Source organism: Peromyscus eremicus, chromosome 23, assembly GCF_949786415.1.
Source record: "Peromyscus eremicus chromosome 23, PerEre_H2_v1, whole genome shotgun sequence".
Classification (NCBI taxonomy): Eukaryota; Metazoa; Chordata; class Mammalia; order Rodentia; family Cricetidae; genus Peromyscus; species Peromyscus eremicus.
Window position 1 is genome coordinate 14,151,894 of NC_081438.1, and position 19,799 is coordinate 14,171,692.

At 53.5% G+C, this 19,799-nt stretch overlaps 1 protein-coding gene across 5 annotated transcripts in view; it reads right to left on the minus strand.

Annotated features, from left to right (window-relative positions):
- Pitpnm2 (phosphatidylinositol transfer protein membrane associated 2) overlaps nucleotides 1-19,799 on the minus strand; it is a 92,949-nt gene that overhangs the window by 5,984 nt on the left and 67,166 nt on the right. For all 5 annotated transcript variants that reach the window (XM_059249841.1, XM_059249839.1, XM_059249840.1 and 2 more), the window contains exons 3-15: nucleotides 17,357-17,571; nucleotides 15,935-16,056; nucleotides 14,244-14,471; nucleotides 9,551-9,853; nucleotides 8,721-8,816; nucleotides 6,823-6,924; nucleotides 6,588-6,658; nucleotides 3,970-4,217; nucleotides 3,356-3,545; nucleotides 3,092-3,211; nucleotides 1,998-2,242; nucleotides 1,412-1,590; nucleotides 306-476 (exon numbers count right to left, since the gene is read on the minus strand). In XM_059249841.1, the coding sequence (XP_059105824.1) occupies nucleotides 306-476; nucleotides 1,412-1,590; nucleotides 1,998-2,242; nucleotides 3,092-3,211; nucleotides 3,356-3,545; nucleotides 3,970-4,217; nucleotides 6,588-6,658; nucleotides 6,823-6,924; nucleotides 8,721-8,816; nucleotides 9,551-9,853; nucleotides 14,244-14,471; nucleotides 15,935-16,056; nucleotides 17,357-17,571 (2,290 nt within the window). The remainder of the gene's footprint in view (nucleotides 1-305; nucleotides 477-1,411; nucleotides 1,591-1,997; nucleotides 2,243-3,091; nucleotides 3,212-3,355; nucleotides 3,546-3,969; nucleotides 4,218-6,587; nucleotides 6,659-6,822; nucleotides 6,925-8,720; nucleotides 8,817-9,550; nucleotides 9,854-14,243; nucleotides 14,472-15,934; nucleotides 16,057-17,356; nucleotides 17,572-19,799) is intronic.

Sequence of the window (19,799 nt, forward strand, 5' to 3'; positions counted from 1 at the left end):
AGCTTGCAGAAGGCCTGTAACTCCTTCCCCGTTGGGTTGGAGGCCCTAGGCAGTAGGGAAGGGAATATGGCCCCGGCTGTTGCTGGGAACCCCTTGGCAGGCTTTGATAGGCACAAGTCCCTCTTGCCCCACAGGGACCAGGAAGCATGGTTACATCTGCACCTCCTCAAGTGTTTACTTGGAACAGATGTCCGCTGGGGACAGGCGTCTGGTGCTGCTTCCCTTTGGGAAGACCCGCAGTGTGTTGGGGGCTATACCACAGCAGTTTATAGTTCCCCCCATCCTCCTGTCCTGGGGAGCCTCACCCAGCAGTGTGGAGCAGCCATCCCCCAGCGGGTAGCGCTGGTATCGGGGGATGCTGAAGGGTGGCAGGGTGTGGAAGCGCCGCTCCAGCAGGGGTTCTAGGCGGGAGGCTGAAGGGTCCGCAGGGTGGAAGAGGTTGTACACTTGCTGACAGGCTGGCCGCAGCTGGAAAACTGGGAGTGGAGGGCGCAGAGAAAGGAGACTTTGGGTAGTGGGTGGGGGTCCGGGGCCCCCTGACTTTGCCATGTGTGTGTGTTTTTTAATCAGTTTGGGATCTGTGTGGATCATTGTCCCTTTATTAATAAAGATAATTTTTTTTGAGACAGGGTCTCACTATGTAGCCCCTGCTCATACTGAACTTCAACTCTTCCTGCCTCGGCCTCCCAGGGGCTGGGATTATAAGTATGTGCCATCATGCCCAGTTCCAATTTTTTTAGTTAGAAAAATGATAGTGACACCAGTAAGAACCTCAGTTTGTCACCGAGAGGACGTGTTGGGCAGCAGAGTGGAGGGCTCCTTCCAGGCCAGGATCCCCTGCGGGGCTCCACGTGCATCTTCAGCTGGGTGTCACAGGCACACAGGCTGAAGTCACCCCCCACCCTCCCAGTGCATGCCCATTCCTAGGCTGCAGCCTGGCGCTGTGAGGAAGGCTTGAGCGTCCAGCAGGTGCCTCCCCTGGGAATCAGGCACCTCCCTTCTAATCCACACCCACAGGAGCACACATTAAGCTTTCTGAACTTGGTCTTTTCACACTAGCATGTGTAAAAGTTTCTCCTTATCCTTCCTCAGGGTGGCAGGGGATCCCACAGAACAGTCTTTGCATGTGTGTGAGAATCTGTGAGACTTCTCTGAGTGAGACTGGATCTGTTTGATCTGACCCCCCCAAACCTGCTGTGCGTCCCCTCTGCTTCAGGGGACCTTAGAGAGGTATGAAGCGGTAGGTTCAGGGGATGGGCTGGTGACTGAGCTGCTGGAGAGGCAGGGAAGGGCAGTGGCCCTTGATGGGCAGAGATGTTGAAAGGCCTGGCCTGTGACCAAGGCCTGGCGACTGGCCCATGGAGGCCCCTGTCAGTTCATGTAGCCTGTCCTATCCCTGTAGGCCTCTCACCGTCCAGGGAGGGGATGACTGTTTTCCTCAAGGCTAGGACTAGCCCCAGTGGGCACCCGAAGAGGAAGAGGTCGGCGATCTCGAAGTCAAACTTGCCCAGGGCTCCGGCACCGTCCAGCATCGTGGAACTGCTTGAGCGGCGGGAGCTGGTCTCGTTCCTCAGCACGCTGGCATGGAGGCTGCAGTGGGGATGTGCAGGTCACCCGGGGGCAGCTTCACCAGGGTCAGGCTGGGTCCCATGGACCCCCAGGGACTGAGCCCTGCGCTGTCCTGAGTGCAGGGTTGCCTGCTGGAGCACCCCTAGTGACAGTGGGTCAGAACCTCTCCAGGGAAGCCTACTGCCTTCGAGATGCCCCTGACGGGATCATGCTGCCCGACTCCACCTCATGCCCATCCTCAGGACACGGTGTTTCCAGTGGCTGAGGGTGGCCCTTGTTGTGTACAGGACCACAGCACCGGTGAGCTGGGAAGTGTTCCAAACAGGAATACCCATATACCCCACACATGTCCATGTGGACTGGTGAAGGAGCACCCTGGTTTCTCCATGCCGGGCCTTCCTTCTTCTAAGTAGTACCCCAAACCGTACCTGGACAGAAAGGCCTGGTGCTGCTGGATGGTGTCCAGCTCATAGGTGGACGAATCACTCCTCTTGCGGGGCAGCTGCCTTCTGGGGTCCTCGGTGCCATTGCTGCGGGGGATGTCAATGTTGCTGCGGCTCAGGTGCCGACTACTCTCCAGGCTGGAGCCTCCGCCTCCGCCACCGCCACCGCCACCGCCACCGGAGCAGTGTGCTGCATTCACCAGGATGCCCGGGGACAGCAGGTCAGCGTCCTGGAATGGCCATGGAGGCTCACTGCCAGGTGGTCCCCAGCCTAGGCCCTTCTTCAGTGTTCTCTGAGCCCCTCCCTCTGACTCCAGGCCCTGCGGGTCACTGCCCAGCTGCAGGCTTCTCACCCAACCAGAGGGGGAAGTCTTGTCTCCCACCGCCCCTCACTACTGGCTAAGTCCTAGCGGCCTTCACTCCAGGACTGGCTGGGCACTCAGTGATCTCTCCCAGGTGATGGCCAGTCTACAGCAGGAAGACATCAGGGTCAGACAAAGAGGAGAACAGGGTGCCTATCTCACTTCCTAGGACCAGAGCTGTTCCATGCAATGTAGACCCGGTGTGTGAAGCCATGTGCTCTCCTGGGCCCTAAGACATTGCAACGGTTCTCCAGACCCCAAGCTCTAGCCTGCTACCTGTGCTCACCCACACCAGTAACCTCTGTCCTTCCCATCTGTCTCCTGGGGGATACTGAGGCACACTTTCAGCTCTTTCGGGCTGCTGTTGACCTGCCTTGGGTATTTTCCTTTACTTAGTCTGAGACCCAGGGCATATCTCTCCATGTCTCTCCTAGCCCTCTCGTCTGTTGCTCCGGAGGGGAACTCTTGCTGGGCCTCATGGGTTTGGACATTGTTGGATGGATAGAATGGATAGAGCATGGATTGTGGTGTCCAAGTCAGTTCCTCAGGGTTCTGGCTGGGCACGCTGCTTGTGGGACACAACACAGGCCATCTGATGGCTTGGTGGCCTACAGCAGGACAGGTAGCCAGTCTCCATGGACTATCAGAGACAGCAGACAGGCCTTAGTGGAGGTTTGGGAGCCACGGATGGCCCACCCTCTGTGCCTGCTCAGATACCTGCATGCTGACCACACTGCCCCGGCGGCTGCTGCTTTGACTCTCGGACACTGGCTGGCCACTGTAGCATAAGGCATCGAATGCCAGGATGCCCCCAACACAGTCTCCAATCAGGCAGACCTGGAGGCAAAATGGCAGAGGCCTGAGTCTTCACCTTGCTTGCTGGGCTGCTAATTGGGAAAAGCATCCCCCACTCCCTGCATCCTGGTCCTCTGGCTAGCCCACACCTCAAGAGGTCTTTCCCAACTCCCTGCCACCACTCACCTGTCCACTGAAGGTCACACCTTCCTGGGACCTGATGAAGTCTCCATAGGCCAGGTTGGCCCTCTGAATCACTGTAGCAACTGCCTCCTGGTACTGGGGTGAAGAGGTGGCCAGCAGGGGCAGGGCAGCCAGGGGGATGTGATCCTGGCTGCTAGACAGACAGCCCTCATCGTGGCCGTAGGGGCTGAGGCTGGGGGGAGGGGCTGGGTCAGCAGAGGGCAGGTAAACTCAGATTGACCCAAAGGCCCTTCCCTGATCTGGAAAGCAGGCCAAATGGCTTACTGCCCCAAAGTACTCATGGAGACGCTCCCAGGGAGGCCTCGAGCAGGCTCTGAGGGCCAGGGCCATTGAGTAGACTCATATCCCAAGGCAGGCCACTCTACAGAACTGAACACGGACTCGGCCTGGAGATTGTGGTCCTGCGATCTGAACTAATCTGTCTGCACAGGCTCCACTGCCTCCAGGCTGAGGGGGATGGATGCTGGGAAAAGGAAGTCTGGACAGAGGACCTAACTCTGGGGAGTCACGTAATGCTCAGGGCCAGAGGTGGGGGCAACTTGTGGCTGCTTCTCCCTGGGGGGCATGATGGGTGTTGGCAGGCACATGCCACTCACTTGGAGACAAGGGCGAAGGCTTCAGCACAGATGGGTGGGCAGGGTACCAGGCGGATGGCTAGGTGGCCTAGGGCGCTGGGGTAGTGCACACGCATGACGGTGTCGAACACATTGGTGATAGTATTGGTGTCGCCCTGCTTGGAGCTGGGGTCCCCAGCTCCAGTGTCCAGGATGGTGCCTCCATGCAGCACCAGCAGCAGCACGTGAATCTTGGAGGGTGGCGTGGCTAGTGGCTGGCTCACCTCATCCTGCATGGGCAGTGGTGGGCATGAATTTCTTGCCAGGCCCCAGGTACCCTAGTTTTTTGTTTCTGTGGTGTTGGGAATTGAATTTAGGACCTCATACATATGTGATGGGTAAACATTCTACTTCTGGGCTAAATCCCCAGCCTGAGGGAGCTGGTTTTTTGTTATCTGGTTATGGGGTCTGGATTTACTGCCTCAGCCATTCTCTTGGACCTCTGCAAGGACCAGAGACTGGAGGAGGTGGTATAGCCTGACCAGAGTCACAGCAACTCAAGGAAGGGTATCTTCTGGAGAAACCACCAGTTCTACCTTCCTCTTGGTCTTAGGCAGCAGCTTCTGCTTGGGCAACCCAGGTCTCTGGATATTTGCTGCATGTCTGCTTTTAGGTATACCTCAGACTTGGCCCAAACAGTCAGGCCACACTGGCCCAGAGCACAGAGGTCACTAGGAGTGGCCAAGGCTAGCGAAGTCATCTAGCTCTGAGGTCCTCTACTGTCACTCAGCCCAGAGCCCCGTTACTTCTGGAATCCAGGACCAAGGTCCTCAAGAGCAGAGGGATCCTGGCAGAGGCAAGGTGCTCGCACACGGCAGCAGGAAAGGAGGACCAAGTCAGGAACCTCCCTACTGGCCAGGCCTGCTACGAAGCCCGAGTGAGGCCCTGGATAATGCACAGCTCTGCACAGGGGTGCACAGTGGTACAGAGCTACTCCTTTCATAGACAAGGTAGTAGGCTGGAGAGGCCCAAGTACTGGTCATATGGCTCATCAGCACCCGAAGCTCCTGCTAGTTCTCCTGGCAGCCCAGGCTGCCGGCCCCTGTCCCCAGAGGCCTCTCCCTGAATGCCCACTGAGTTCCAGGGACATGTCTGAGAACAACCACTGGTTTCTATCTGTTACACCATGTTATGTCCAGGGGTGTGGGGGCAGGTGGGGAAGAGAGAAAGTGGAAGAGATGCCCATCTGGGGCTTGCTCTCCTTCAGAGGCTGGGGTACAAACCACTGCACATACAGGGACAGCCCCGGACAGGCTGGCCGGGCAGAGGGGATGGTGGCCACTCCCATCAGGATCAAGTTCAGGGGCTTCTCCACTACAGCAAGCACAATGTTATGGAGAAGTATCTATAGCAGCCTGTCAGCTCCTGGATAAAGGGGTGCAGTCCAGCTGTGCCTTGTTACCCAAGGGTGGTTGAGATTGGGCTGGTGGGGTGTTAAGGTTATCCCCTGTGCACTTATCTGGGGGGACTCCTCACTGACTACCCTTCATGGACCCCTACCAGCACAGAGACAGCTTTCTTCACATCCAGGCTAAAAGAGGAACTCCCCTTGCCCTGAACTCCAGTGGGAACAGAGCTCACAAGGGTAGTGAAGCCAGCTATGGAGAGTCAGGGCAACCCCCAGCCAGTGTTTCCATGAAGGAAGGTTCCGGTTTGGGGACCAGTATGGGCAGAAGGGTCTGACTGTGGATGGCAGTGCCCCAGAGTCAGTGCTGGGCTCCTCCAAATGCACATCCCAAGGCAGATCCTGAGCCTCAGGCTCCGGCCCTCTCCTGGGACAGTCAGAGCTGTGTGCGCTGAGTCGGAAGGCCCTCTGCTTGCTTTGTTGTTTGCTAACATTCAGCAGCAACTGACAGTCGTTCCCTTCACCTACTACCCCCTCTAGAAAAGTGTACCTCCACCTCAGACCTCAAAGGAGAAGACCCCAGAAGGGGAAGAGGTGGGCCTGCCTCTCCCAGGCCCTCCCTCCAGGGAGAGCAGAGTTCCCATGGAGGTGCTATCTCAACCTTGGGCGGCCTGGGAACAGACCAGGGCATGATTGTGACCACGGCATGGAACAGCCCTGGCCCGGCCTGGCCTCCTGCCCCAGTTCAAACAGCTCTGACGGCCTGCAGGAAGAAGGGGCGCGAGCTCCGCAAAGAACCCCCAGAGCGGACACAGGCTCATGAAGATGGCTTTATTGGACACATGGAGTTCTGCCTGACCCCAAGGGCCACAGCCCCATCACTTCTGCCTAGGTGGCTTTAGCTTCCTTTCCTTGGTTCCTTTTCTCTTCCAATGCCACAGCAGGGATGGGAGCATGCTGAAGGAGTTAGTTTTTTTCTGGAATTTACAAGGTTCTCATTTCACTTCCCCAAAGGAGGAGCTTGCTGAAGGTTTTCTTGGAGGCTGTCTGCTGTCCCTGGTTCTCGTGAACATCACAGAGGTGGGACTAGCTGGTGTCTCCACAGAAATGTGGCAAGGGAAGGGACCCCAGGCCTCTCTGGTGAGTGTCTGGCTAGGTGTGGATGTAAGGCTCTGGAGAGCTCTGCCTGGTACCCCGCACTCAGCCCTCAGCCCCCTCCCCACAGCCTTAGTCTCCTAGTGTCCAGTGCACCCACCTCGATGATGTTCAGCTGCTCCACGCTGGAGGCCACCCTGAACTCAGGGTCAGTCTGGTGGTATAGACCGTCTGTAACACAGAAGCCACACTAACTGCTGGTGCTATGGATACCTGGTAGCCAAAAGGGAGCCCTGGCCCAGGAGTCCCCCAAGCCCCTGGGTCCCACCACTGTGTGAGAACTGGGTAAGACAGGAATGGACTGCACCCTCACACCCTCTCCCCGGGCTCCTTACCCTGTTGGTCCTCAGGCTCTGGATTCTCCATTTTGTCCATGAGGTCATTGGAGTTCCACTTAGTGATGTCCTTGGGGAATCCTTCCTCTTTGTACGGGTCCTCTGGGGGAGAAAGGAGGACTTCAGTGGGGACTGAGGATGCACTGGACTTCCCGTGTTCCCGGAGCCCACAAGCTCAGTGTTCCCAACTCTGTCTTCTCCCTCTCTGTCTTAACAGGACAGCCAAACAGCGACAGACCACTTAACCTTCTTTCCCCATCACATAAAATCCCCTACTCACACCATTTTAAAGTGGCATTTAGTATATTCATTATGCTGTGCGGACATCACTGCTATCTAATTCCAAAATAGTCTCTTCACCTCGAATAGAAACTCCATGCTGGAGCACAGGTAGTCAGGCACCACAGCAGAATGAGTTCTCCTCCAGGCCTTTGCCTATCCTGGACATTTTCAGTGGACACAGTCCTACACTATGTGGTCTCTGTGTGTGACTGTCCTCACAGCTCCATGCTGTTGAGGTTTGTCTGCCCACAGATAGGTATGGTGGTGTCTCCTTCCCTTTGCGCATCTACCCTAGCCTTTGTTTATCTGTTCACAACTGATGCTGTTTAATGTCCAGAAAGACACAGCTCAGTGAGGACGCCGCTCTGAACAGGTCACCTAGGACTGGACTCTCATTTCTGCTTGTCCAGAACTGCTCCCAGGGCCAGCCGGGCAGCTGCCCGGGCTCAGGCGCATGCTGGCCTTCTCGTCCTTGGGCTGAGGATGGGTTCCTGGGCAGGATCTGAGAAGCCTGCCATCAGTGCCTTTTCCCTACTGTCTTTTTAACACTAGGTATTTTTCCTCTTTCAAGGATAAAGAGCCATCTGGGAGGGGTGGGTACCAGACACCCTCCTCCATTCTTGTCAAGTGCAGAGGTTGCTCAAGAGCCCCTGTGACCCTTTTCTAGGTTGTCTAACACCAGGACAAGCCAAGCATCTCCTTTTTTTATTGGACACTGACTCCCCAAGTCCTCTCCCTGTAGGTATGGCTAGCCAGGTCATTAGATGCCACATGTGAGCAGCTCCTCTGCTCCTCCAAGCTATGGTGGCGAACAAGAGGGCCTTGCTGTTCAGCTGTGGACATGTTCCCATTGTTCTGACTTCTGTCACGCTCTGGAGCTGGCTGGGCTGCGGCATGCAGCTGGATCCATCTTTCTTTCTGGGCCTGCCCGCTGGCCCTTCTGACTTCTTTGAAAGCATCTTTGTGGTTGGTCCCACGTGAGCGAGCGAGCGAGCGAGCGAGCGAGACAGTGCTTGCATTTCCGGCACAGGTGAGCAATTGGCTGTGTGCCCACGGAGCTTATTTTGCCATTAGTGGGAAAATGGGAAGTTCATCTAATTTCGGCTTATTGCTTTTTCTAAAGTGTCTACATTAGATGCATATTAATTTGCATTAATTTAATGAAGGAAAGCAACAGCACACAATAAAGCAAGCACAAAACTTGAGGATGCTGTAAGTCATACTTTTTAATGGAGATAAATTAATCTGGGGAAGGCTTTGGTAGAACTGTGTGTCATTTATGAGGTAGGGGTAGGTATGGCTATGTAGGTATACATACATATAGCTATGTAGGTAGGTATGGGTAGATAGAACCTACCTATTCCTGTTCAAGAGAATGGCACCCTCCCTCCTCCTATGCCGAGTCCCGACTTAAAATTAAGTCCCTAGACTCAGGTGAGGTGGCTTCCCAGTGACCTCATCTCATTCTGTGTTCTACCCCCAAGCCCGAGGCTGTCCCCTGTGACAGTGTAGGTACACGTCCCAGGGACAGTCCAGTGACAGGGGCTTCACACCTTTAACAATTCTTTGCATCTGGCCCAAGGAGCCACCCCAGGCTGTAGGAGCTGCCCGCCTACCTTGGGCATCAAAGAACTCTTCTTCCGAGCCCTCATCCGAGTCCCTGGCGATGCTCTGCATTCTCCACTCTGAGATGCTATGTCGGGAGGGGCTGGCTGCAAGGCAAACCCTCAGGTGACAGTCTGGCCTGCAGAGGAAGGCTCTGTTGAGCCGGTCACAGCAGGCAGGGAGTTGTGGTGGCAACTTGGAGGGCTAAGTGGGCATCATCAGAAAAGTTCACTATAGACAGAGGTTAAGAAACTAGGGGCTGATGGCTAGGGCCCACCTGGGGAGAACTGTCCGGCCCTTTCAAGGTGAGGAGCACTCCGCTGCCTTGTCCAGGGAGAGCTCAGGATGTGAGCTCAGAGGAGCCCTGAAATGTGGCCACAGCAGAGCTGACAAAGAGGGCAACAGGAAGGGACGGAAGACTGAGGTATCGGCTCATCGCATTCCAGTGCCGTCAGCCTAGGGCCAGGCGCACTGGGCTAGGAAGGCACGTCACAGGAGCGTGCTGGCTGCACAGGGGAGACCTTGCTTCACGTTGTCGTCCAGGATCTGATACCTTGAAGCTGTCTCCTCTCACGGGGGGCCTGCCCACAATCACTCCCCAGAGTTCCACAGTCACAGACTGTCTGGGGCTTACAGGTAAGTCTGGGGGTGCTGCTTGGAAGAGGCAGCTTCACTTCATGGTGAAGCCCCACCTGGTACCAATTAGAATGTGAAAGACTCCACGGAGTTAGCTCCACTATGTCCAGAGAAAAGAGCCAGAGCTACAAGGACACAGCAGGGGCATGTCCACCCTGGAAACTGAAGGTGGGCCTTGAATCAAAAGGCAGGAACCCCAACTCACCTCCCCGCTTGGAGGACCTTGAGGACTTGGAGGAGGTGGACCACTGCTTCTTCAGGCCCCGCCCCCGGGACTCCCCATTGCTGCTGCTGGGTTCACAGGGTGCTCCGGATGCCTGCTCCTGAACAGTGCTCTCCTTGCAGAGCTCCGATGCTCCTCCATCCTCTGCAAACTGGGCCATCTTTCGGGACAGCATGAGCTGTACTTCTCTTTCCAGTTCTCGGATGTTCTCCATGCTCAGCCCATACCACTCATCCTGCCAGCACCAGGCCTGCCGGTGAGCCCGCACCATGACCCGCCGCAGGCCTGCACAGAGCCAGAGGACAGAGGTGGGCTTACGGCAGAGGCCGTGTGCCCTGTGCACAGAGCCAGAGGACAGAGGTGGGCTTACGGCAGAGGCTGTGTGCCCTGTGCACAGCTGTAGGTCAGCTAGGGTCACTGCTCATCTGTGTCTCAGTTCTTCTATTGCCAACCTAGAGAACTGGCTCCCAGATGACCTGGGGGGCTCACTTACAGGGCAGGGCTTGTTAAGTAGAAGCTCTGGCCAGAAGCCACAGCTCACTGGAGGGGCTTCATGCCCCAGGGAGAAGTGTCCTGTACTTCCCAAGAGTCTCCTGTTGAATTTCCCACAGAGGATCAGATTTTAAAAGGGGTCAGATTCTCTCTCTCTCTCTCTCTCTCTCTCTCTCTCTCTCTCTCTCTCTCTCTCTCTCTCTCTCTCTCTCTCTCTGTGTTGTGCCTGTGTGTGTGTGTATGAAAGCCTGAAGTCAACACTGGGTCTCTTTCCTCTACTGGTGTTCCACCTTATTGTTTTGAAGCAGGACCCCTCATTGAACCTCGAATTTGCTGATCTGGCTAGACTGGGTGCCAGCAAGTGCCAGGAATTCTTCTGTCTCTGCGCCCCCAGCACGTGGACTATAGGCATACACTATGGTTGGTTTATGTGAGATCAAACCTCAGGTCCTCACGGTTTGGTGGCAAGCACTTTACTCACTGAGCCAGCTCCCCAGCCCTGATCTTTCTTTAAAAAAAGAAAAGAAAAGAAAAGAAAAAAAAGGCTGGATGCAGTGCCACAGCAATCCTAGCACGTGGGACATGGAGGCAGGAGTTCAAGGTCATAAAGACGTCCTTGGCTAATGGTGAGTTAGAGGCAAACTTGAGTCACATGAGACCCCACTTCAAAACAAAACAAAACAAAAAACAAACAAACAACAACCACAAACCAAACACCCAAAACAGGGACGGGGAGTGAGAAAGCCCAGTGGGTCAGACACTCGACAGTGGAGTTCAGTCCCTGGAACCCACACTGGAGAGGGAAGGATGTCCTCTGACCTCAACAGCACTGGCTGCTCTTCCAAAAGATCAGCGTTCAGTTCCCAGCACCCTTATCAGGCTGCTGATGACCACCTGTAACTCTGGCTCCGAGAGATCCAATACCCTCATTTGGCCTCCACAGGTTATCTGCACGCACATGTACATTCCCATACATGCGCGCACACACAGACACCAGACACACACAGAACAGACACACACACACAGACACACATACAGAGACACACAAATGGAAGTAAAACATCAATGTCCACACCACCCAGCAAAGGAACGTAGTGTCGGGGTTCTTCAAAAACTCCTCTCTACCTAAAAGCACAAGGACACCACCCAGCAAAGGAACGTAGTGTGGGGTTCTTCAAAAACTCCTCTCTACCTAAAAGCACAAGGTTTTGTGTTTGTTGGTTGCTGTTTCTGGGTTGAGTGTGCAGATGTGTTTCCTACAGCGTGTTGGAATGGTCTGGCTGGTGATATTTACATGTATGTGCTGTGCTGTGTGTTTTCTGCCATATGCTTCTCTGGCTGAGTCTCACACTCTTACGTGGCTCTGGGTGTGGGGTTTGCTGCGGCACGGCATTGATGCATTTGAAACACTGTTTTATTTAGTCCTTTTCCTGCTAGTGGATCTTTGACTTATACGTATAATTTTTCTTTTTCTTTTTTCTCTTTTTCTTTGGTTTTCGAGACAAGATTTCTCTGTGTAGCCCTGGCTGTCCTAGAACTCACTCTGTAGACCAGGCTGGCCTTGAACTCAAGGAGATTCACCTGCCTCTGCCTCCCGAGCGCTGGGATTAAAATTGTGTGCCACCACTGCCCAGCTAATTTTTCTGTTTTGTGGCTCTGAACATTCTGACATGTACATGAGTTTTTCCAGGGGACGTCCTTGAGAGGAGTGATGGCTGGTTCTCAGGGCACGCATCCTCTGCTTTCTTAGAGAAGTCTGAGCAGCCTTCCAAGAGGCTCAGCTCTGGCACGGCTTCAGGCTTTCCCCCCCCTCCCTCTCATGCCCCATGCTTCCTTTCCTGATTCACAGGCATTCCGAGAGGCCAGCTCTGGAGACTTCTGCTCACCCATGGAGCGGGATGGTGTGCTCCTTCAGCCAGGGCTGACGGTATCCATTGTTTACACCTGAGGGCGGGCTCAGATACAATACTAGCGAGTCTCAGTTTCCTTTCCTGGGCCCACAGTCTACTCCAACCCAACAGGGAAAGGCTTCCTCGTGGGCTGGCTGGGAGGGAAGGTCAGGCACAAAGGGGGCAGATTAAGTTTTGGGAGTTCCTTCTTCCAGAACACTTGTCAGCACACTGATGTCCACAGTGCTCACACAGGGCTGGGTCACGTCTGTCTGCAGCTCCGCACCTCAAGACCCACCCCAAAGCAGCTCTGCAGAACTGCTACCATGACACCCACGTCCCAGATGAGGACAGTGGGACTCAGAGAGGCAACGCTGATGGCTGCTATGGCAGTGTGGGGACTGCATGTCACAGCTGTCCTAACGACCGAATCCTCACCCTTCTTTCTGAAGAGAGAGCTACATTTGGGAAGCTGGCTCCTTAGGGTTTTGCCAGAATCTCAGGGGTTACATGGGGACAGGGGAGGGCATGGGTCTCACAGAGCCTGGGAAGCACGGTCTCCAGGCCCAGGAGCCCCACGTGGGTCATATGGGGCAGACTAAAGGGTAGGACAAGTCAGCAAGGCTGGAGACAGGAAAGGGCCAGGGTAGCCCACAGTCCTCTTAGCTCTCATGCTGCCCGTGAGGTGAGGCCTGTGCTCCCGTTTTAGAAGGGTCAGACTACAAACAGGACGGAAGGCCCAGTGGCGTGGGCAGGTTGACTAATATCCAGGCTGCCTCTCCAAGCCTGTCCTCCTGGCCTGAGGTCTCAGAGGCAGGGATGTGGGAAGGTCGTAAGGAGGTTGCCTGGGTCAGTCTCAGCTAGCATGGGTCAGACAGACTGGAGGGGTGTGTCCCACCCTTCTCCTGCCCCCTTCCTGAACGGGCATGGGCACCGTAGGAGCCTGCTGGAAAAGGAGCAGGAGATGAGCTGGTGAAACTCTCCCATGCTGTACAGCACCATCAAGGCTGTTGTATACACATCATCCCTCCCTTCCAGGTGGGAGGCCCCCCTACTCAGAGCCTAGCGTGCTGCTGAAGGCACGGACGCCTTCCTTCCACAAGCTCTAGCATCCGTACTGAATGGGGCTGTCTGGTGAACCTCCACTGGCAGGTCAGTGTCTGTTCTGGGTTCAGTTTATGTGTGGGGAGGGCTTTGTTTCATCCTCTATAAACAGGGCAACAGTGCCCCCATCATGGGTAATCATGAGTCAATGTCACAAGGGTGGAGCATGTTGTCAATGGTGCGCCTCTCTTCGTGCCTAAAGTCCATCTCCCTTGTTTGTGGTGTCTTCCTAGATGTTCCTGTGGGGTCATGAGTCTAGGGCTCCAAGGGAAGAGAAGAGGAGCCTTGGACAGCATCCCTTGGCTGAGAGCTCCCAGACATCTGTTGGTCCACCTGTTTCTCGGACACCTGCTCTGGGAAGGCCATGTGGGTGTGAAGGGCACTGTATCTGAGCCACTCTGCCATCTGGAACTTCCAGCCTGTGAAGAGGCAGAGCTATGGACTAGCTAGGGTCTGGACCTCCTCAGGTAGAGGAAAGAAAAGCATGGGAGCCAGAGGCCCCAGTGGCAGAAGGGGGGCTGTCTACAGAGGCTTCTGGCTTGAGTGGGGTTCAGGCTACACTATCAGATACCAGCCAGGTCAGGAACGTCTGGGCAATGCACGGGGCTGTGCATGGACATCAGGCACACCGGTCAGGGATGGCCCAGACAAGAGTGGGGAAAGGAGCCGGGCACAGGCTTTGGGGTCTGTGGTGGCTGTTCTTGGTTCTCAACATGACTACACCTGTAATTAACTAAAGTCCAAGCAGTTGGGCCCATCTGTGAGAGACTGTTATTGATTGGATTGTTTGAGGTAGGAAGACCCACCCTAAACTGGGGCCACACCTTCTGGTGGCAGCCTATATAAAGGGCATAGAAGAAGGAAGCTTTTGCTCCTTTCCTGCTTGTCCTCACTGTCACTGGTAAGTCTAGTTCTTCACTGATATTAGAACCTACTTTTTCTCGAGTCCAGTGTATACTGAAGAGCAGGTGAGACATCCAGCCTCATGGACCAAACAACTAACTACTGGATTCTTGGACTTTTCATCAGGAGACAGTTTGTTCTCTCTCTCTATATATCAGTTCCATTTTTCTAGGGAACCCTAACTTAATACAGGGTCATCTTTTAGGAGTAAAGTGTAAGTACACAATCACAGCACATGGAGCATGGAGGCAGACAGGCAGGCACACCCCACCCCTGCACACACTCACCTGTGTCATGGATGAATCTCTCTATCTTGGACTGCATGCCCCAGTATCGGAACTCCACCTTGCAGAGCTTGTAGGCGCACATGATGGGGAGGAGCCGCTTCTTGTACTCCTGGATCCAGTTGTCAGACAGCGGCCCCCGGCGAGTCTTGACTGACTGGAATATCTTGGGGTCTTCTTCTGTCTTATACTCATTGGGAGGTACAGGATCCTTGACGATGTCGATGATGTCTATGGGGACACCCTGTAAGTGGTCATGTCTGCCCCAAGTCTATCCACCCTTTCCAGGACTCATCGTGTATGATGCCGTGTGTGTGTGTGTGTGTGTGTGTGTGTGTGTGTGTGTGTGTGTGTGTGTGTAGGATGAGGTTTCTGGTAACTCCCTGACTGCCAGCCCAGAGCCTTTCCTGTTGCCTTTAGTGTGTGTGTGTAACACTGGGATTGACCCTAAGGCCTCACACATGCTAGATAAATGCTCTATTACTGAGCTACATCACCAACCCTATCTTTACTTTTTATTTTAAGACAAGGTCATATACTAAGTTGTCCAGGTGGCCTCATCTCAGCCTGTACTACCTGGCCTGGTTCTTGTAACTCTTGTGAAGTCAGCTTGACACCATGGTCCATGTGTGGAGGTAAATGAGCCAGTGAGCCAAGGAGACCATGGAAAGAAAATTCCCATGAAGAATATGGGGTAGGGAAGGGCAGACCAGGGTGAGAAATCTTTCCAGAGTAGGGTGGCATTTTGGCCACAGGAGTAGAACTGGGAGGCTCAGATGGCCCACGTAGCACTGGTGCTGGACTGGGTTGGGATCTTGGGGAACCCCTGGGATGCCTGCTGAGGGCAAGGGACTACTGTGGAGGTGACGTAGAATCAGGAGGCAATGGTCCCTTCTCACTAGACTAGGCTCCTGGATAGTGCCTAAGCAAGTAGACCTGGGCCAGAGATTACCCTCCAGAAGAGGCTGCAGAACTGTGTTAGGCCCTCAGATGTGTTTTGTTTGACATTTTGTTAAATATTGTATCAATGTTTAAGAATTGGGGAATTTTGGCCAGGCGGTGGTGGCACACGCCTTTAATCCCAGCACTCGGGAGGCAGAGCCAGGCGGATCTCTGTGAGTTCGAGGCCAGCCTGGGCTACCAAGTGAGTCCCAGGAAAGGCGCAAAACTACACAGAGAAACCCTGTCTTGAAAAACCAAAAAAAAAAAAAAAAAAAAAAAAGATTTAGCCGGGCATGGTGGTGTATACTTTTAATCCCAGCACTTGGGAGGCAGAGGCAGTCAGATCTCTGTGAGTTCGAGGCCAGTCAGGATTACCTAATGAGACACTGTCTAAAACAAAATAAGCTTAACAAATGGAGACAGTTTCCTGCACAGTCACATCAGCCGGTGAGCAAAGGAGCAAAGGCCACCATTGCTCCAGTCACAGATGCCGTAATACGGGCCAGCCCACCCTAGGCAGAGGGTTCACAAATGGCTTTTAGCCGGACAGCGCCCCAAGAGTACACACGCACACTTACAGGGAGGAGAAAGCTGACAGACTTGGCATGCACACCAAGGACATGGAAGCCTGCCCTGCCTCACTCTGTCCCCTGACACCCCACCTAAGAATCTAACCTACTCTCAGGATGAGATCAGGCGAGGAGGGCCTGGGGCGGGAATGCTGCCCACTGGGCTTCAGGCTTCGTGCTCACCTGTTATCAGCTGGTTCTTTTCCACAGGAGTCAGACTGAACACATTATTGTTTTCCCCAGTATCAGTCTTATAAAAGGTTTCAATGTCAATGGAGAACTTCTCCACAAAGGGACAGGTGAACCTGAGAGAAAGAAGATCCATCAGGACCAGACTCTGGAGGGGCTGTGACTAGCTAGCAGCCTGCTGGGCCACACTGGAAAGAAAGTAAGGTGGACAGGTGGTGTGGTCGACTGAATGAGGATGGCCCCCACATGCTCATATACTTGGTCCCTAGTTGATGGAACTATTTGGGAAGGATTAGGAGGTGTGGCCTGGCTGGAGGAGGTGTGTCACTGGGGGTGGGCTTTGAGGTTTCAAAAGTGCATGCCATTCCCAGATAGTGCTCTGTCTCTCCCTGCTTCATGCTTGTGAAGAAGGTGTGAGCGCTCAGCTACTGCTCCAGCACCACAGCTGCCTGCCTGCTCCCATGCTCCCTGCCGTGATGGTCATGGACTCATCCTCTGAACTGCAGGCCCCAATAAGCTTTCTATAAATTGCCTTGGTCATGGTGTCTATTCACAGCAGTAGAAATGTAACTAAGATAGCAGGGTGTGACAGTCACGTCTTTTTCCTATAACACCATCTTGTCCTAAGAGTAGCCAGACTAGCTTGGGGGAGAGAAAGATGGGGATGAGAGTTGTTGAACTCCCTTGGTAGCTTCTAGCAGCCTCACATCTGTCATCCACGTGAGTGTGGTGTGGTGGGAATACATGCAGAGCCACAGTGGCAGTGTGCTATGGAGTCAGTGGATCTGGGCAGACACTCCTGGCACATGACACCAGCAAGAAGCCCACTCTGACAACAGAACAGCTCCTCTCTGGGATAGAGAAGAGCTCTCTGAAATCCAAAACTAGCTCTCAGCGTTTTCCAGGTACGGGATTTGTGGGGAGGAAGCCCTGCAAGGCTAAAGGCCCTTGCTCAGTGAGAGCTAGCACTGAGAGGAAAGAGAGAAGAATCTCTGCTGGGGTTCTGAGAAAAGCCTTGCTTACCGTAGGATGTATTAAACACCACTACAGAAGCTGAGAGTTTCAGGGCTGGGAGACCTTGGACCATCTGGTCTACCTTCAGCTCACACTTCTTCCCCGCAGGCTGTCACTGCGCATGGGAACTTAGTGAATGTTCCTTCCCTGACCTTTCCCAGATGCCGGCCCTTGTTGGATCCCTGCTCTCATGACCTCCATTGGCATTTCTGGGAGGCAGGCACACAGGGGCATCTGTCCCCTTCCTGCCTATGGCCACCTGTGAACCACTAGGGAACATGTGTGAGGCAGAGTTTGATGTTTTTAGGGGTGCAGGGGTTGAGCCTGCCGGGAGAGTACCTGGACACATGCTAAGGAGTTCCCCTAGCAGATGGCATGCTGAGGAGGCAGAAGCAGGCACACCTGGTTCGGGTGTAGGGGTAGGCGTTCCAGGACTCCTCCACCACCCGCAAAGCTGCCTTGGGCAAGATGGAGCGGAACCAGCCGGGGATGTGCATGCCCACATGATACACCTTGTGGGTATACTGCCCAGAGCCACCAGGACCATCCGTGTAGGGCCGATTCTCCAGGATCTCCACACCACTGCCTTGTCCATGGGTCTCATTGCGACTTTTCTTCTACGGGGGAAAAACATGTTGATGAGAAGAGGCTCAGAGGACTGAGAACAGGAAAGGTCTGTGGCCTTGGGGCTGGCTCTTTCTGTGTCATTTCAGGACACCCCAGCCTCCTAAATCTACACTGTGGCTCTATGAGCCCCAAGCCTCCTAATGGAAGTGAACAGAGTCCTGGATTTCCTCTTTAAGTCCAAGTATTGAAAGCACAAAACATCTGTTTTGACTCCTTTCTATCCTAGGACTGAGCATTCCCAAGATGCCCACTTTCCCCCCCTTCCTCTTCTTCCTCCCTGTCTTTGAGACAGGGTCTCTGGCTGACCTGAACTTCCTATGTAGACCAGGCTGGCCTTAAACTTGAACTCACTTGATCCCCTAACTCTCCCTCCTGAGTGCTGGGGTTAAAGGTGAGCACTGCCACATCTGCGCGCTCGCTCGCTCTCTCTCTCTCTCTCTCTCTCTCTCTCTCTCTCTCTCTCTCTCTCTCCCTTTTCTTTTTGAGACAAGGTCACTGTGTAGCCCAGGATGGTCCTGATTTGCATTTCCCCTGACTCAGCCTCCTACTGGGATTACAAGTATGTCCCCTCACACCAGTGTTGAATGCCTCCTTTCCTGCTTCTGCTCAGTTTTGTACTGTTTGTTCCAGCCACAATAATTAGGCAATAAAAAGAAATAATAAGAGGCATCCAAACTGGAAACAAAAAAGTAAATCATTTTAGTTTGTTGAAGACATAATCTTTATATAGAAAACTCTAAAGAATTCTCCTTAAATCTCTTAGGCTTAATTAAATGAATTCAGCAAAGCTTTGGAACACAAAATCAACACAGTAAGCTGAAGAACACAAAAAGGAAACTGGATGCATTTACAACAGCATTTGCAAGAACAAACAAGAATACATTTAAACACAGGTGAAAACTTGTACACCAAGAGCACAGACCCAAAAGAAATTAAAGACCTGCACAACTGGAAAATGTCCTTCCTTCATAGGTTAGAAGACTAAGTTCTGTTAAGACAACAATCATCCCCAAAGAAGCCCACAGGACCTGCCATCGCCAGCAAAATTCTAGTGTCTTTTTTTTTTTTTTTTTTTTTTTTTTTTTTTTTTTTTAGGAAGAGCAAATGGATGCTACAATTTATATGTTCCTACCAGAGACCCCAGACATCTGAAAACAACAACAACAACAACAAAAGCAAGCTGGAATCTCATACCTCCCTCTCTCACACAAAACCTTGTACTTGAATGCCACATTACTCCCAACAGCCAGAAGGTGGAAACGGTCCGTCCATCTGACCACCAGCTGAAGAAAGGGTCCACTGGACTGGGGAGACGGCTCCATGGGTAAGAGTGCGTACTGTGCAAGTATGAGGATCTGAGTTCAGAACCCCGGAGGCCATGGACAGCCATGTGTGGCTGCACGCATGACTGTGACCCCAGTACTGTGGAGAGACCCCGTCTCAAAATAACAGGGGGAGAAAAATAGGTAACACTGCATGTTACCTAGGTAACTCTGCATGTGAAGAAACTGCTCAGGACTTGTGCGGTCCTCGGGACACATAGGTTTGCTGGGGGCTAAGGAAACGCTGTTCCCAGACCTGGCGCTGATTACAAGGGTGTATTCATTTGCCGTGAGCCCACCACAGTGGTGCTGATGACCTATGCACTTTCTATATGTGCAGATTCTTGAATTAAAAGTCAAGACTGATGGTTGATGTGCTTGCTCTAAATGGAATATATACCGCACCCCATCCAAGGCTCACGGAGCACTGTGGAACTGGGGACAGAAAGAATGTAGAAGCCTGAAGATGGGGAGGTGTGTTGCAAAAAGTTGTCTCCTGGACACAACAGCGTCATTGTGTTCAGGAACTCATCGCAGCCATAGTTACTCACAAAGTTGTACAAGGCTGGGGAGGCCTCAGGGGGCCTTTGGCAGTTAATGGTGGCTTGGGAGGGGCTGTCAGCTGCCACTTCCCTCAGTGGTGCTGCCATTGGTAAGCTGCCCATGCCCGTAAGTAATTTCCCACCCATGCTCACGCAAGCAACCCTAGTCAAACTCACTGGGCCCCAGGCACACAGAAAGACATGAATGGAGGTGGGGCCTTGTTGGGATTCAGCGGGACGGAGCAGAGATGAGACCGTGCAATAGCAAGAGGTGAAGACAACTAAAATTCATTATGTACATATATAAAACTGTCGAAAAATTAAAATTAAAACAGCGAAGAGCAGCTGGGCATG